Source organism: Chenopodium album, chromosome 1 (genome assembly GCF_948465745.1).
Source record: "Chenopodium album chromosome 1, dcCheAlbu1.1, whole genome shotgun sequence".
NCBI lineage: Eukaryota > Viridiplantae > Streptophyta > Magnoliopsida > Caryophyllales > Amaranthaceae > Chenopodium > Chenopodium album.
In genome coordinates this window covers 3,907,758-3,926,448 of record NC_137834.1, presented here as the reverse complement: position 1 = coordinate 3,926,448, position 18,691 = coordinate 3,907,758, and the positions used below count along the sequence as shown (strand labels likewise).

General features: G+C 36.0%; 1 protein-coding gene across 2 annotated transcripts; it reads right to left on the bottom strand.

The window, feature by feature from the left end:
• Positions 1-950: 950 nt before the first annotated feature.
• Positions 951-14,428, bottom strand: LOC145640312 (urease-like). Of its 2 annotated transcripts, none has more exons than XM_081691613.1 (20): positions 14,289-14,428; positions 13,095-13,256; positions 11,347-11,420; positions 9,075-9,120; positions 8,621-8,726; positions 8,359-8,501; positions 7,415-7,525; positions 6,646-6,809; positions 6,176-6,554; positions 5,966-6,074; positions 5,600-5,739; positions 5,094-5,231; positions 4,398-4,489; positions 4,152-4,281; positions 3,909-4,067; positions 3,176-3,343; positions 2,859-2,993; positions 2,257-2,328; positions 1,362-1,593; positions 951-1,223 (listed from the first exon to the last, which is right to left on the bottom strand). In XM_081691613.1, exons 2-19 carry the CDS (start codon positions 13,218-13,220, stop codon positions 1,372-1,374), a joined length of 2,514 nt encoding a protein of 837 aa, XP_081547739.1. In that variant the 5' UTR covers positions 13,221-13,256; positions 14,289-14,428; the 3' UTR covers positions 951-1,223; positions 1,362-1,371. The 2 variants fall into 2 exon arrangements, with proteins under 2 accessions (XP_081547739.1, XP_081547743.1); XM_081691617.1 differs by lacking the exon at positions 14,289-14,428 and adding an exon at positions 14,214-14,268.
• Between the last annotated feature and the right edge of the window lie 4,263 nt (positions 14,429-18,691).

Sequence of the window (18,691 nt, the reverse complement as noted above, 5' to 3'; positions counted from 1 at the left end):
ATGTAAAATTGATCAATAGCCTATGTTTTTTTTTTTTTTTTTTTTTTTTTTTTTTTTTTTTTTTTTTTTTTTCGTCCTTGTTTTTAACCTTGAATGGTGCGGATCTGATATGTAATCTTGATTTAAGACGTTTTTCCTTTGATGTTCTCTTTCAAGCTTTTAATACTGTACATAAGTGCCAAGATAAAGACCTGAACAATTGATGAATGAATAGATTTGTTTGGTTCATTGTTAGTAAAGGAAAAGAAGAGAAAGGAAAGGAGGGGAAAAGAAAGGAAGAGAAGGGAAAAGAAGGAGATTTTATTTCCAATGTTTGGTAAATGAAATGTAATGAAGGGAAGAGAAAGGAAATATCCTTTTATTTTCTCTTTCCAGCCGAATTCCTCCAAATTTGGGAGGAAAGGAAAGCTGAAAATTTGTAAAGAGGCTTTCCTTTCACTTCCCTTCCTTTCCTTTAAATTTTCTTGTCATTCATCAAACCAAACATAGGAACATATTAAAATCTTTTCCTTTCTTTTCTTTTTCAGCCAAATTCCTTCAACCAAAAAGGGCCGAAGTGTCTTGAATGTGACCGATGTTAGAGGAGATGCAGAAGATCAAATCCAAGAGACTTGTAGTGTACGAATAAATCTTACAAAATTTATCAAAGTACGACATATTCATGGCTTATTCAAAGAGGGTTAATCCCCCCTAACCTCCGCCTCCGAAAGAATTCAGTACAAGTGTACATGCCAATAAAATGAAAAGTGAAAGAAGAGCACCCAATTAACCAGAAGAGTAATCTATGGTGTATGAACTACCAGCGTCATTTTGGTAGAATCACTAGCCAACACTCTTCTATTATTCTGTTTATTCAGTTTGAATTTATTGATTTTTTTCATTAGACGTCGTCTGGAATAAATAATGGAAAATAATAAACATAGCCATGTATAAGAAGCTACCAAATGAAATATTGAGAATAAATTAACATTAAATTACACCAATTTGCGAGTGATTCCCAACTCATTTCCATTTTAGGAAGTATATTTAATACTTATATACATAGTCTTAAGGGCTACATATATCATTACCCATAAATAATTGTGTCACTCTCTCCCAGGATTGGTTAATTATTCTTCCTAAACCAGATGTGATTGTAGGTCTGTCTGTAATCATAAAAACTTCTCCATTTCTTCACAGGCCTCTTTCGCGGGATAACTGTGATAAATTCAGAAGTTTTCGACCTAAATGAAGGAAAAAGAAAATTATTCTCATGTGCTACTAAAGTTTGAGATAAAACGACTCCAGAAGCCCAGGTGAAAAGGAAAAATTCACACCAAATAAAATGCGTACCTAAATAAGTAAACTGAAGAGAAACTTACCAATAAAAGCCTAAAACAGAAAGTAATTTCGTGACAATGGAATAGCTGTTGCTGGTGAACACGTGAGCACCTCGCCATCAGCAGTAACTGTGTAAGTATCAGGGTCGACTGTGATCTTTGGCAGGGAATTATTGAGTTTCATGTCTTCTTTGGTAACACTCCTTACGCCACCCACTGCTTCTACTCTCTTGTCAAGCCCATACAGTTCCTTTACTCCCCTGTCTAGAGCTGCCTGTTAACAGAGAATTGAGCAGGTCTAAATGAATTTATTCTTGGGTGTGAATGACATGCGCCGACAGTACACACATGTGTACACAGGCATGGAAAATTTTATTTTCACCGTTCATTTGAACTAGTGTCTTCAGATACAATATGATATCAAAAAATGTTACCCATTTGCAATTGAAAAGAAAGTTATGTTTCGATATAAAGACAATACTTATAATTAGATGACTAGAGAAAAGGCTGCATACGTAACATCAAGAACAAAAGAATAGCAGATAGTAAAAATTTTGACAGTGATGTAGGGTAAGACCTGCCTGTTGAAAAACAAATTGATTTATAAAACTAAATCTTAACCAAGAACCATAAGCATAAAAACACAAAGTACAAAATATTGTAATAAGGAAATTCAAAAGATTTCAGGAAAAGCATAGTATCTTAAATTTAAAACATGTCCCATAAGTCTTTGTTTGCTTGCAGGATAAAGTTGTGGAAAATTTCAGAGTTAAGGTCAAACCAACATATATATCTTATATAGTTCCCATGGACGAACAGGCCCGCTTTTCCATTGATTTTCATAAAACAGATTCAGTATGTAAAAGATTCACAATGCGAATGTCCAAAATTTCTAATTGTCTATTTTCCAAAAGAGAGTGATCAATTGTGTGCATACCTTGCTGACAAAAGCGATCGAATTAGCACTTCCAGCTTTTCCGAAAGCTCCAAACATAGGCCGCATGATCACCTACAATAATGCCTTGATAATAAGAACTCGGCTAGACACCCTCTTATAACATAACACCACTGGATGCTTCTACTCAGGGACATTTTCAGTACCTTTCAACTTGTATGGCCAATAAACTATGCAAGCTACATGATTAAATCTTCCTTCCGTCACTCACATTTGATTGGGGGTCACTTTCAAGGAACTTAGTTAAAACCCATGATTATCCTTAACTCTTTTACGTAATAAATCTCCAACATATCAGTTGGATTTCTTACATGTCCTTTGGACTTTTTAGATAAGACCTTAATAATATCATACAAAAAAAACAATAAAGTTCAAATTTTACTTAATACGGTGTAATTAGAAAATGTTCTAAATCTTCTAATGCTATGCAACAACCAAAAATAGAGCTATTTAAAAGGAAATCGGGATGGAGGGAGCATCATGTGAATGCTAAATGCATAATTTTCTGATGTTTGATAAACCATATCTAAGACATCGAGCTAGTTTGCATATAATTCCTTTAAACAATGACAAAAAATTGTTACCGGCTCTGGTGTTGGTATGCTAGCATTAGCATCACCCATATTAGCCCATGCAATTTCACCACCTTTGATGATTATTTCTGGTTTTGCCCCAAAGAAAGCAGGATCCCACACAACAAGATCAGCCAACTTCCCAACCTGCAGGGAATAGTAATTCAATGAAAAAACTAGAACTCTCGTTGTATCTTTTCTTGCGTACTATGCATATGAGAGCCAAGTAAATCATGTAAAAAAAATAATTTAAATTTGGGAAAATTAATATTCAAGGAGATACTTATAGATGATGCAAATTTTATGCCAAGCTGGTTTAAGCAACACACCTCAACTGATCCAACATACTTAGAAAGCCCATTCGCTATGGCAGGATTAATGGTGTATTTTGCTATGTAGCGTTTAATTCTGAAATTATCATTGTCAGTTTCACTTGACAGCAGTGGTCCTCTCTGTAATTTCATCTTGTGTGCAGTTTGCCAAGTCCTACATATAACCTGCATAAATGAATATAACTGAGACTAGAAAGTCCAACCGTTCGATATACTGGTATATCAATTTAACAGAACAGCTTCTTGACAGCATTGACTTTCCTGGAATAGTACTGGGGATAGCTTTTAAAATAATCATATGGACATAGAAAAATACTGCATAAATCATTAATATCTGTATCAGTGAGAGCAGGAACGAAGATCGACACAGCTACTTTGGTACTTGGTAATTTTACCTTTTTTGTGAAATTTAGTGTTTCTTCTATACCCAAAACAGAATGATTCTTGTGGAAGTAATATATTCATTTCACACAACAAAGTGCAACTCACATTCTTAACCCTAAGACAAGGGATCAACTCTCTCTTGGGATTTTCCTTCTTTAAAACATCCCCCAGGTGGCAAATCCCTCACTTTATGGCAAAAAATTATTATAATAATAAGAATAAATAAATAAATAAATAAAAATAAAAAATAAAAAAATTGCAAAACGTGACAGGAAGGAGAGGGAAGAGCACATAAAGATAAGCAAATATACTTTGCTTTACAGTAGATGATGTCATATTAACAAACCTCTCCAATGCGACCCATAGCCTGCGAGTCAGAAGATATGATACTGATGGCACCAATGTCATGCAGAATATCTTCTGCAGCTATTGTTTCAGCACGGATTCGTGATTCAGCAAAAGCCACATCTTCTGGAATGTCCTTGTTGAGGTGATGGCAGACCATCTGCATGAAGACAGAAGAAAAGGCAAAAAGCATAAATGAAATGGAGGCGCACACACACGGACAGTGGGAGATAAGGAGGCATACCAGCATGTCAAGGTGCTCATCTACTGTATTCGAAGTGAAAGGTTTAGTAGGATTAGTTGAAGATGGAAGAACATTTTTAACTCCACAGACTTTGATTATATCAGGAGCATGACCACCACCTGCACCTTCACTGCTCAAGCAATACAATGAACAGATACATGCAGATAGTTTCAAGCTAATATTTCTGTGTACTTCACAAATCAAGTTTCATCATAAATATAGATGAAATATAACCACAATTCACACCTGTGGTAAGTATGAATCGTTCTTCCTTTAAATGCATCAATTGTGTGTTCAACAAATCCAGATTCATTCAATGTGTCCGTGTGGATATTGACCTGGCAAATGGGACAAAAGAGAAAAATACAAGCCCATAGTAAGTAGTATGCTTAATTAAGCTGACAAAAAAAATCTAAAAACTGAGTATTAGTGCAGCAAGCCAGCATCAGTCGCAGCTATTACACTGCTAGCTTGCTTCAATTTCCAAACCAATAGGTACTGAAATACTAATAAAGTACAGAATAAGCATTAAAAAATGAATTTTTATATATCCATGTAGAGGAGGAGGGATTCAAATTTCAAAGTGGAGATAGATAAGAGACGAAGAGAGGGTATATATACTGCCAAAGACCCGTTAGCATAAGATTAGTTTGGGAGCAATTTTTGGTACTTCATTGTACTTTGGGAATTTCTAATGAGTTAGGGTAAATCTGAGAAAACAACTTGAACTCAGGGCATTTTATATAATCCCCATTATAGAATGAACCTGTACACAGGACTTATATAGCAAAACATGGCTCTTAAGAAATTATTAGATAAGAACAAGTCGCACAAATGAAATATGCCAGGTCTACAAAAAAACATTAATGACATCTGGGACAATAATCATTTGGATATTAATCCATGTACCATATTCTTCACATAAATGCTACGGTGTAATACCTGAATATCGTATTCTTCTGCAACATTAAGACAACTGTCTATTGCAGCAGGAGTCGTTCCCCAATCCTCATGAAGCTTCAGTCCCATTGCTCCAGCAACTATTATTTCAGGAAGTCCTTCTGGCCTAGAACTATTACCCTAGTGACATTCAACAAAAGTAGTTATAAGAGTCAATGTTTCAATCAGAGACTCAATACCTAAGAATTGTTACAGGCGAACAAAATGGCAAATACACCCTCTGCCCCAAAAAGATCACCCCAAAACCTATTTGGTAAATTTTCCCACTTGCAACCCAACTTGCTCTCTCTATCTATCTCTCATCATCAATAATTGTGTCCCTCATGTGCACAAATCTGGCTTTGCTTCTTAAAAAAGTGAAGTTAAAGGTTTGGGGCAATATTTTAGGGACATAGGGAGTACAAAGGATAAAATTATGCGTATTCATGCCACTTCCCAGCACCCAAGAGAAAAGCTTAAATTCTTACAAAACAATAACTTAAGCCTACCTTACCAGTGAAACCAAAGTTTAGTGGAATATCATCAGTGGATTTCAACATAAATTTCATGTGTGAAGGTGCAGGTGTGCAGGTAGTTGCGCGTGTCCCAAAAGAAGGTCCAGTTCCACCTCCTACCAAAGTAGTAATTCCTACAAAAGCAATACAAGTTTAACTGGAAAAAGAAACGACAAGATATGTTTGACAAACAAGTTGAAGATGGTCCAGAATCCTAAAAAATAATTTCGACTTCAGTGTATTCATTAGCATTACATCATATCAGCAATTTTTTTATTTAAAACCATGGAACAACTACAGCCTTTTTTTTTTATTTTTTTTTGCAGCAGCTCACACAATTCAGATCAATTAGATCCTTACCACTGGATATTGCTTCAGAAGCCAATTGAGGACATATGAAGTGCACATGGCAGTCTATAGCCCCTGCTGTAACAATCATTCCTTCTCCAGCAATCACCTCTGTATTGACCTGATACATTTGATAATATAAAAATTCAAATGCATTATGTACTTGAAACAAAATAGAAATCTAATTAGTACAAGTAGCACACAAATAGTGATTATTGTTACCCCAATGATCATGTTGGCTGATACACCATCCATTGTATCTGGATTACCCGCTTTTCCGAGGGCAATAATATTGCCACCCTTAATACCGATATCTGCTTTAAATATTCCGGTATAATCAATGATCGTGGCATTAGTGATAACAGTGTCCAGACAGACAGCTGATGGGTACCCAGAAGCCTGACCCATTCCATCCCTTAGAACTTTCCCGCCTCCAAAAACACATTCATCACCATAAACTGCAAAATCCCTTTCTATTTCTGCAAACAAATCAGTGTCACCAAGCCGGATTTTATCACCAGTTGTAGGGCCATACATGTTTGCATAAGCCTCACGAGACATAGTTTTAGTGAAATTCGAATCTTCTCCGGTGACTCCTCTACTGCAAACCAATTAGGAGGGGGGTCTATAAAGAATTCAAGCTATGACATTCACGTGTCTAGACATAAATACAGTATGCAGTAATTATTGACCTGGCATTATCTTCATCTGAATGACCAAATCCTCTAGAATGTATAGTGTCCATTATAGTTTTAATTTTGGCATCATCAACTGGACCATAAGCAATGTTGTTCCCTCCTCTAATGCATCTTTTACCTCCAATACTTACAAGAGTGACGCTTTTTGGATCCCCTGGCTAGCAAATTAAAGGAACAAACAAACAGAAGAAATCCGGTAAATTTAAGGTTCAACAATAACAGAAATTAGAAAAATCAATAAAGCAACCTCTTAAAACAAAGTCAATTTTGGGTTTGGTTGAAAAATTGAAGGAAATGCATTATCATTCCAATTCCATATCATTTAGGAGTTATACAATAATCCTAAATCTATAGATGGGTGAGTGGCAATAGAGGACTCATCACTTTACCAAAGAAAAAAAAAAAGTCACAATAGAGGACTTTTTCAATTGGTTATCTTGTTATATTCCCTTTTTTTTGTCGGACGGTTTCTTGTGACGATACATGTTAGCCAACCCCAAATTATTTTGGGACTAAGGCTTTGTTGTTGTAGAGGACTGGCTAAGTTCAAATTGTTAATAATGGAACTATAGGAAGGCATAATATTACTATAATGGAACGATATCACATTAACACAACCTCTGGAGCGGAAGGTTTGTAGCTTTACAATAGACAGTCTCAACACTTCACCGGACAGATAACTTTTGCAGATAAAGGACTAAAATTATTTCAGCAAAGGAAGTTGATAGTGTAACAGTCAAACGCTTAAAATGCAGAGTCAAACCTCAAACCGTATTGCTGTTCCGGCAGGTATATTCAATCGCATGCCATAAGCTTTTCTTCGATCAAATATTAAGGAAGGATTCACCTCAATGAAATGATAGTGGCTGCCAACCTGAACACAAGTATAAGACTGATTAGGAATATAAGAATGCTATACGCGGTCAACTGATACTGTGGTATGAACTTTAAAGGAAAAAGGTCCTTAAAAACACTTTAAAACTACAGCTCAGGTACCCAAACATAGGCCAAGAAAGAATTAGGATTCCAAAGCTTTCCCTTCGTTACACTGGCTGAGACAGTGTCCTTGGGTCCTAAGACTCCTAACAGCTGATTTAGTCTTGTTATAGGAGTTACTTTTGTTTAATTGCTTTCCTAGGAGGCACTTTATAATGGTTCTTATAGTGAGGGTTTAATGTGTTGGGATTTGTTTTATGTATGTAATTCCTACATTTATGGAGTCTTAGGTTTCAAAAGCTATACTTCATATCAGATAATTATTGGGCAGCATTGGTTCTTTAATTGGCCGGGGTTTATGTTTAGTGTTAGTAAGCGTTCATTTAGTTTCCTTGCAGGGCAGCAAAATAAGTTAGTTGTTTTCTCCTGAACAGTGTAGAAGATACAAGGAAAGTTAAATTATTTTTGCCATAATTCAAGTCACATGCCCGCAAATATAGTTGGATGCATATGAATTAATATGTCTATCTTGAGCTGTTGTGCTTGAACCATTGAGAGAGAGAATTCTTTATAAAAATTCAAACAAAGGACTAGTGTCGTTGCCATTAAAATCAAACTCAGTTGTCGCATCTTGAAGATATCTTTCACCTTGCCACCAAATTTATCTCTTAAATCAATCTTTTCTCTAAATCTAGTTAAGAAGAATTAAGTTGGTTACCAAATTAATCTCTTAAATCAATCTATTCACTTAAATCTAGTTAAGGAGTGCACCTGAACTGGTCTATCTCCGTTGTTAACAACTTTGAGGATTACTGCTCCCCTGCCATTGTTCAGGGAGATGTCTCCAACCCCAGGCTTTAGCTCACCGGGTACAATATCGTCTTCCAACTCCGGGAATCTGTCCAATGATGGAACTGCAAAGCTAAAGTTTTAATCAATGCCTCATTAAATGAATTTTCATCCTGGTGCTACTGAATATGCTGCTGTACCAGTAGATAAAGTGACGTAAACAAAAAGAAGTGCAGATTGTAACCTGGAAGAAAGGAACCATCAAGAGCTAACTCTAAGTTTCCGTTTTCACTAGCAATAGGATCATGGATGGTGATCAACTTAGTCCCATCTGGGAAGGTCCCTTCAACCTAAACATGAAAGCAATACATTTATGTAGTAATGTTCTGAAAAAAAAAAAAACAGAAAGAAAAGAAAAAAAAAAAGCAGTTACAAACTCTGAGTCCTAAATAATGAATTTCGTTTGACTGATTCATTGTGTTCTAAAGTCCAGAAACTAATAAACAAAAGTGATTCCCAAATTATCATGAAAGAAGACAAGCTGTCACACCTGTCAGAATCCATGAATGAAACACCCTGAGAGATCAGAATAACAAATTTGAAACCAGGAAACTTTATCTTGGATTAATCAGCAACATGACTCTGGAACATTTTACAGTCAAAATACACAAAGTTTATTAAGAATTGAAGCCATGTACCTGGACAGTATGTAAAATGTGAACAACAGCTGGAAGGACCTGTCGCCTGCCATAACCAAAATTTTAGGTTAGCTTCTCATTACATGTGAGAAGACATTATCTAATGTTGAAAAGTGATGTACTATAAGTCTATAACCCGGCCCGAACCTGAAGCTAGATTGATCCGACAAAACCTAATCCTGATTTAACTCGAAACCTGATTAGACCCGACCCAAACCTGACTTGAATACCCGAATTGACAGCTCTAGTTATAACTCTTTATGCAACCGGTTAGTGGTGGTATATGGTTCCAAACAACGTTATTTGACTAGGGATGCTTCCTCTACCATCACTTGAGTTTTTAATACCGGTTCTAAAATCTCCAAAAAAATGGTCCGATTTTGCGAATTATAGTCTTTAAATTAGACTCCAGAGAACAAATTCAGATTCGGCAAAATTAGGCATCAAGATACTTCTCAACACATCTAGGGATGCCTCCCTTGCCATCACTTGATTTTTCGACTCTAGGTCAAAAATCTTCAAAATGGTCCGATTTCATGAATTATAGACTACAAAATTATTAAACTCAGAAGAACATTTTTGGATCGGACAAGATTAGGCATTGAGGTGCTTCTCACCTGGGATGCTCTATTTTTTTTTTTTCTCTTAACTACCAATGCATTAAAATTTCGAAACCACCACATATTAGACTTAACTCATTCTCGAAACTTTATAGACCTAACGGAATGCCTATTATGGTTCAAAACAAACATTTTTTTATTTTGGGGACCACCATACACATTCAGTTCATTCTTGGAAAATTCTCTCAAAATTGGCCTCTAAGCAATTATTATAGTTTTCGGTTTCGAGTTATTTGGGCCCAAAAATAAAAATAAAAAAATCCCGAGAGGCCATTTGGGTGGTTGGAACCATCAACATTGCCTTTAAGCTGTCAATGTAGTAGGTTACGTGCAAGTCTCTTTTTATTAACTCAATGCTACCACGGGCCTTTATGCGACCAATTAGTGGTTGTATATATGGATCCAAACAACGTTATTTGACCTAGGGATGCCTCCCCTGCCATCACTTGAGTTTTTGTCATCGAGTCAATCTCCATAAACGGTCCAATTTCGTGAATTATTGACTTCAAACTTAGACTCTGGACAACATTTTTGGACTCGACAAGGTTAGGCATCAAGGTGCTTCCCAAAGTAAAGCCTTCTAATTTACTACTTCCTCATCTCAAATTAAAAGATCTATCAATAGGTTTGATTGTTTGAGCATACTTTTCCAAAGGTAGTAAAGAAAGCTACAACTATCCATACAATTAGTTACAGTATTGGGTTCTAATCTCAACTACGCATGTAAAAGCCACATCATAAAAGTGACATAAAAGATTTTAAGATACTCCATACAATTTTTATCAAAGGTAATAAAGAAACCAACAGTCATCCATACAATCTGGTAACTTTAAGAACGTACTTTTAAAATGGACCTAATCTGAAAAAATTTCTTCACCCAAATTCTTAACAGCATCCCAAACTTCCTCCACAAAGCAGTCTTTCCCAGATCACCAACTACCACTACAGGATGGAAGATCACTCTTTATGACAGTGCTCATCATAAAGAGAAATATTTTCCTTCCACGGTTCCAATAGATATAATGACAATGAGTTTGTGAGTTTTCCTCAACAGATCAAAATCTACTTCAAGCAACACATTTACATAATTTTTTTTTTTTTTTTTGGGTGCAAACATTCAGATAACTAAATAGTTGTGAAACAACACATGGAGGTCTGAATATGAAAACAAAAGGAAACAAAACAAGTGTGTTGTATAGGTTTTCGGCATGATAATACAATTGTTTACACATCAGAAGGTTGATCCCGGGGAGTAGGAGATACAAAGGCTATGTTTGGATAACAAAAAATGGAAGGAAAGGAAGGGAAGGGAAAGGGAGGGAGACAAAGTTCCTTGTTTGGATAATATGTTGGGGGAGGGAAGGGGAGGGGGAGGGGGAGGGAGGGATCCATTTTCCCTCCTCCTTTAATAAAGACCATTGCTTCAAAATTGGAGAGATTTGGAGAGATTTGGAGGGAAAATGGAGCTCATCATTTCCTCCACTTTCCCTTCCTTCCCCTTCCTCCTATTTCCCTCCCTTTCATTTCCCTTCTAATTTGTTATCCAAACATAGCAAAACATAAGGAAAGCTGGAAAAGTAATTCTTTATTCCGAAGAGCATTTTCCTAGAGATGATCAAAACATAAAAATAAAATTACTTCGTAAAAGTTACCTTCCAAGAAGCTGCTTCCCGATGTCCATAAGTTCTGCCACACTCTTGTTTCCAACACGAACAAAACTTAAAATCTATAGAATAAAACAATTAGTATATCAACCTTTTTCCTTTGAGGCTTTAAACCACATACCAAACACATTCAACCAGATGATAAATCTTCGATGCTGTTAATACTTAATAGTGACGCATTGACCCTTCAATTCGAAGGTGATTGCTTGAGAAATTATTTTCAACAGGTGGCAAGGAACTAATAAATAAAGGTGGAAGTCAGATCCTAGCTCCTTGACTTAGGTAAAGGATTAGGTATGAGGTATTAGCTGAAAGCCCCAAATTCCATCAAAATCAAGGGGTTATATGGGGTGTAAAGAATTTTACAAATATCTGTGTATACAATACTCAACCATGCTTCCACAAATTTTGAATGAAGTACATTAGAAAGTTTACATTAAAAAAAAGGCAAAATTGGCCTCAACACTCTAAACTTTGGCTTGGGTGCACTCAGCACCCTGAACTAAGAAAAATAGCCAAAACACCCTGAAGTATTAGCATGGGTGCACTTAGCACCATACAAGAAAATTTCCGGCCAAAAGTGGCCGGATTCCGGCGACTTTTTTTTTTTAATAAAATAATTTTTTTTATTTTCTTATTATTTTTATTATTATTATTATTATTATTAATTATTATTATTATTAATTATTATTATTATTATTATTATTATTATTTAATATTATTATTGTTATTATTATTATTATTATTTAATATTATTATTGTTATTATTATTATTATTATTATTACAAAATACCTCGATTTGCGTGTTATTTTTTTTTTTACGGAAATTAAGGTTCCGGGGGTCATTTTTACCATTAATGAGTCCAAATTAAGCTCGAAATTCGCAAAAAAATAATGGAAATACCTCGTTTTGCGTGTCGAGGAATATCTCGATTTGCGTATTGTTATTTTTTGTGATGGAAATTGTTTGGGTAAGGTTTCGGGGGTCATTTTTACCCTTTATGGATCCAAATTAAGCTCGGAATTTACAAAAAAGTAATGGAAATACCTCGTTTTGCATGTTGAGGAATATCTCGATTTGCATATTGTTATTTCTTGTGACGGAAATTGTTTTGGTAAGGTTTCGGGGTCATTTTTACCCATAAAGAATCCAAATTAAGCTCGGAATTCGCAAAAAATAATGGAAATACCTCGTTTTGCGTGTCGAGGAATATTTCGATTCGCGTATTGGTTTCGGGGTCATTTTTACTCTTATTGGGTCCGAATTCAGCCCGGGATTTGCAAAGAAAATACCCCGTTTTACGTGTCAAGAAATATCTCGATTTGCGTGTCTTAGCTACTTAGATATTTCTCGACACGCAAAACGAGGTATTTTCGTAATAATAATAATAATAATAATAATAATAATAATAATAATAATAATAATAATAATAAAAACATTTTTATATAAAACGTTTTTTATATAAAAAAACATTTTTTATAAAAAAAAAAAAAGTCGCCGGAATCCGGCCACTTTTGGCCGGAAAATTTCTTGTATGGTGCTAAGTGCACCCATGCTAATACTTCAGGGTGTTTTGGCTATTTTTCTTAGTTCAGGGTGCTGAGTGCACCCAAGCCAAAGTTCAGAGTGTTGAGGCCAATTTTGCCTAAAAAAAATTGTTAAGAGATGCTTAAACAATTCAGAAATAAAAATATGAATGGCATGGGTTTATAAAGTGGCAGTAAGTGGTAGCCACCTGAGTTGCTATGACAGCCACAGCTTCGGTATAATTGAGCCTAAGACCACTAGCAAGACGCTTTTGCGCAAGGAAACCAGCATTATGAAGAGCTAGTTTCTCAACCTCTCTAGGACACAATTTCATTTGTAACTTTCCTTCAGAGATTTGCACCACTATCAACTGCAATCATTTACGATGATAGAAATTAGAGTAAGAAGGTCCCATACATATACTTATAATAAAAACAAGAAACACGGACATTAATGAAAACAATTCTCATGAATCCCCTCTAAGTCACATTGCTTCTATCCTTCAATTTCTTCCTATACATGTTTTACCGGGTATATAAAACAAAGGCTTTAACCAAGTAGAAACATGTCGACAAATGGGAACAGAATCAAAAGGCCAAGAACTAGAATGAAGTACTTAAAAGAAAACCTTCTATTTTTCTGGAGTCAATTAACAATACATGTACCTTAATTCAAGGAGGAAGAGATTAACACTACATGATTGAATGGATGTGATTTCGGTCAATAGAAAGCAATGCCTTTACGACGCTTTCCCCCAACCCCAAATATCAAACATTAGGGAATCTGATTAACCTACTTGACAACCCTGAGGCCATTTTTTATCAAGCAGAAAAGACTTTCCACCACCTTTGAACAGATTATGAAACTTCGAAACTCGACGATTATAGATCAAGGAAAATTGATTCTAGCCACCCTCCCTCAACACTGATCTACTAAGTATATTCTTGAATTTACACAAAATAATTTTCTCTCACTTCCCATTTCCATTATTTTAAATATTTTACCATTTCCATCCTTCTTTTCCCCACCATTTTTGGGGGGATTTTGTCCAATTTGAGTATTCTACCCAGCAGTTGAACCACTATTCAAACACCAAATTATGCCCAACATAAACAGCCATTAAATAGAACAAAGATTGATATGTATTTATTTATTTAGTCCCAGAAAAATCATAAGAAATACAAGCATAAACATCACAGACTATGAAACTAGTAAAAATCGAAGGAAATTCATGCATGTCAAATTAAAGAAAGTAAGCAACTACAAATTCCAGACATTTGATTAAAAATTGAAACTTTGGGGAAAAAAATTATCAAAACATTCATACCCATTACAAAATCAAATAATTAAAATGCTGCATTTGACTGAATCAAGAACAATGGGGAAAGAAAGAGAGTTGAACCTTGGAATTAAATTGGAAATTGAAGCTTCAAACGTTGAGTTAATTCAATAGAATAGGACAACTGGGAGTTTTGAGAGCATCAGTGAGCAGCAAACTAGTTCGATATTGAAAATTTGTCTTATTGAATAATTGAAGTTTAGTTTCATGTTTTATTTCAATAAATGGATTTAATTAATCAATGGTTGACTGGTTGTAATAAATTTCAATGAAGTCGTCAAGTCAAATGTGGCAAAATGGGTAGAGGTGACACTCGTCAATTCGACTCAAACTCACACAAAATTACCGGTTAAGAACTTAAGGATACTACTTATAAACTTAGGGTCTGTTCTTATTGACTGAACTCAGTTGAACTGTACTCAGATGAGCTGAGCTGAACAGCTGAACTGAAATGAATATTTTATAAGAGAAGGAAATTAGGAGCTGAACTGAACTGAATTTCAACGTATGAAAACAGACCCTTATAACTAGTTATTGGCTCGGGCGATGCCCCGATATAATGTAAATTTTATCAAAATTAATAAAAAAAGGTTAATGTTGAACAATTATAATTGAGTAAGTCAAAATAATATAATTTAAATTATTATTTTTCATTAATATTTATATTAAAAATGTCAAATATAAATAGGAAAGTTATACATATGAATAGTTTTTGAAGTAAATAAATTATTAATATAGAGAATTAAAGGTATACTAATGAAGTTTTTAAATTAATTACACGTTATTGCATTTCAATGCGGTGAGAGATGGGTGTTACACATAGGATGACACATGGCGCACATGTGGTACCAAATAATAATAAGGGTACACATAGCGTTATCATGTTAATCCCGTGAGTTTTAATAATAATAAATATAGATACGTAATACTAAATACTTCGTAATGGAGTTCAATTGGGTTAGGGTTTAACTTTTAAATTTAACTTTCTTTCAATTATATAATATATATAAATTTTTGTAAGATTTACATCGTAATTTATATTTATATCCTAATACTCGAAGAAGAATAAGAAAAAATTGACCTTTCATCAAATGGGTGAAATATCGTAATTGAAACCTGGCACTAGAGATTCTGTCAGGGATCGGGAGTTTGTGATATTGCTATGCTGCATTGGCTACTAGTTAAAGGTCATGCTAGTACTGTTTAGGGTAATTTTACCATGCCACGTGGCCCAATCAGAGGATGACACGTGTCAGCCTCAGAATGGTCCAGAGTGGACCAATCCCTGCTTGACACGTGTCACTCCAGAAATAAAGGGAAAAATGGCGGCCTTCAGGCCCAAATCCCGAGAACGCCGCAAAACGCGCAGCCCACCAATGATTAGGGTTCAGTGACCTAATCAGGGGCACAATTTCAAAAGACCCTATAAATAGGGAGATGTCACTCATTTTGGGGGCACATTTTTACCATTTATTACACTTGCATTCTCTCACATCAGAGAAACACCTGAGCTTGGAATCCGAGCAGATCCCTATCTAAATTTCCGCACCTTTTTCTCCCTTCAAGTTCCTAACTTGTGCGTCGGAGGCGGAGCACCACCCAACTGGTGTCTCCGTTTTTTTTGCAGGTACAGCTCAGCCGGATCAGACTTCGTGACGTAACTCTCCCGAGGGACCCAAAACATTTGGCGCCGTCTGTGGGGAGAGTACCTCGAAGATGGTTCAAGAGTCTGTACCACCCCCTAACCGTCTGGACGATGACCCAGAAGTTTTTACAGACCAGGAGGATGAAGATCCTCAGGTCGAAACCTTTACAGCCGAAGACGGCTCTCTCAGAATCAAGCGCATCCGGCCCAGAGAGACTCTGGAGCGGGGTGCCTCCCAGGCGGGTCCGAGCAGACCCACTGGGCAGCCGGAAGGGGAAACCCAAACGGCCGCTGGATCAGCCCCTGTCACCCGAGACGAACTCATGAGATTCATGACAAGTTTCAAGGGTGAAATTAAAGAGTTGATCACCAAAAGCCGGGTTGGCCCAAGTAAAGGTCAGTCGGCGAAGAAGACTCCTCCAGACTAGGGGAAGTCAGTCAGAGACCGGCAGCCCACTCCTCATCCAAAGGAGAAGGCAGCCGGGACCATTGATTGGTGTAGGGAATAATTTCAAGCCTTTAAAATCCCACTAGCTTGAACCCCACTGTGATCATACACTAAAGTACGGTGGCGTCCAAAAGGGAAGAAGATAGAGCAAAAGAGTCGCCAACAAGTTTTGAAGGAACTTGTAAACCATCACGAGGTGAAGGTTACACCCCTTAACGATCCAAGAGATCGTCAACTCCATAAGGTCATGAACCAAATAAGGGTTCGGGGATGATGGTACAAATCCAACCTAAAAGAGATTGAACCTGCCCTAATAATAGGCCTCTACTTTATTCTGCTCGTATTCATGTGCGCTTTCTGATTAACATACAATCAATAGGATTAACCCTAAACCTGTTTAATCTATGTTGGTTGAACATTAATGCACAAATAAACTATTATTGGCGATCACTTGAATTATAATCACAATTAACCTAACAAGATTATTAATTATCTTATTAAGCGTGATTGCAAATACAAATTCCCTTTAACATGCAATAAAGGTGATCAAGCAATAACAATATAAAATATGATACATATCAAGCAACATAATAAATAATCAATATCATGAATAATAATTATATCAATCATAATCATGTTAAAGCATAGCAAGATCCTAGGCATGATACTAACAAGATTAATAACAAACCCTAGCATGTCACTAAGCAATAAAAATCAAGTCTTTAGCCCTAACATGATACTAACAATCATAAATATTAGGAAGAAAATAAGAGGCATCATAGCAATCATATTTGATATTAAAATTACCCTAAACATGATACTAGGAATCATAATAACAATCTAAACATGATATCTACATCATAATATCAATTAATCAATAAAATCCCTTAAAGTACTTACTTGGATGCCTCGTACCTCTTTCTAATTACAAAATACATACGTTAGTAACTTCAAGGAAAATAATAATCAAAACAATTAAATTAAATAATGTAAAGAGAGATTTGGGACCAAACCCTCGGAAATTAAAACCTTTCACGTATAGGGCGAAGGCAACTTCGAATATGGCTAGGTGTTTCTAGATCTTGTGAATGCGGAATTTTGTATTAAAAAGCAAAGAAGAAAGAATGCATGAATGAATGAATGTTATTGAAAAGAATTGATGAAAAGAGATGAATGAAGATTAAGAAAATTGATGAATGATGATTGTAGATGAAAACGGAGTTTATTAAAACTTAAGAATAAGAAGAATTGGTGAAACAATAGATGTAGATGAATGAATGGTGAACGAATATTGACAATCCGTGAATATTGATCAATGAAACCGGAGTTTTTGATACGATATTTATAGAGAAAATCATCCAAAAAAGATAATTTATCAAAACAGAATCTGAAGACCACAAAAACACCTTGGCGCCAGCCCTGGCTCATTGGCGCCAGGACCAGTGGCTAGCGCCAGGCGCCAATACTGGCGTCTGGCGCCAATCCTGATTCCAGGCGCCAAGGCCTGGGTTTGGACGTCAATTTGGATTTCAACACGTTTTCGAAAAACTGATAGATTTACCGTACTGGAAGATAAAATAATATAACTTCAGTCGAAAATGCTATTTGATCTAATTAAAACTCTGAAGAATCCTAATTGAATTAAGAATGATAAGAACCTTCTAGAATGTTCTAGAAAACTAAAACCATTCCTAATTGCATTAGGAATGATAAATCATATTAGGCCCTCCCCTAGATCATTGGGCCGTACTTAAAACTCAAACCAAGCCCAGTTTAGTAAATTGGCCATAAATTCCTCAATATTCATCGGAATTGGGCTTATAATATATCGTTGGAAAGGTCTTTGCAAACCCCATCCAACTACACCACTATTGGACCCATATCATGGACCAACCAAACTGGATTGGCTGTTTTCTTAAAATAAAGTTTTCAAAAATAGAGAGGAGAGAAAAGAAAAACTTTCCGCAACACTAGACCTTTCCACACTTTCGTTTCATTCGATTATGATTCGACGTGAAAGGCACTCATCACCGGGTTTGGTTTTGGGGAGACACAAATGGGTGTCTACAATTGGTCAAAAATTATCCTTCCTGGGAAGAACACCAATAACACTCGCCGGACTCAGCAGCCAGTGAAAAGTAAAAAATCAACTCTTGATGCCTGGGAGATCATTAACCGGAAGAGAAACCAATCGCTGTCTGAGTCGGCTTCAACGTCGAACTTTCCAGACAGCTTCAACAATATTTCTGCAGGGAGTGCACCCTCCTTGCATGAGAGCCAGACAGGCGGTAATACCGTCCATTCTGGCCCTCACATGATTGAAGTTGTACCGTATGTGCCTACTCAGGCTTACGGACAGTATCCTCCTCACTT

Coding starts and splice junctions, on each gene's coding strand:
- LOC145640312 (XM_081691613.1), bottom strand. CDS start 13,220: ATGAAATTGTGTCCTAGAGAGGTTGAGAAACTAGCTCTTCATAATGCT. Junction 11,421..13,094: donor TGGCTGTCATAGCAACTCAG/GTGGCTACCACT, acceptor TTTATTCTATAG/ATTTTAAGTTTTGTTCGTGT. Junction 6,555..6,645: donor TCAGATGAAGATAATGCCAG/GTCAATAATTAC, acceptor ATTGGTTTGCAG/TAGAGGAGTCACCGGAGAAG.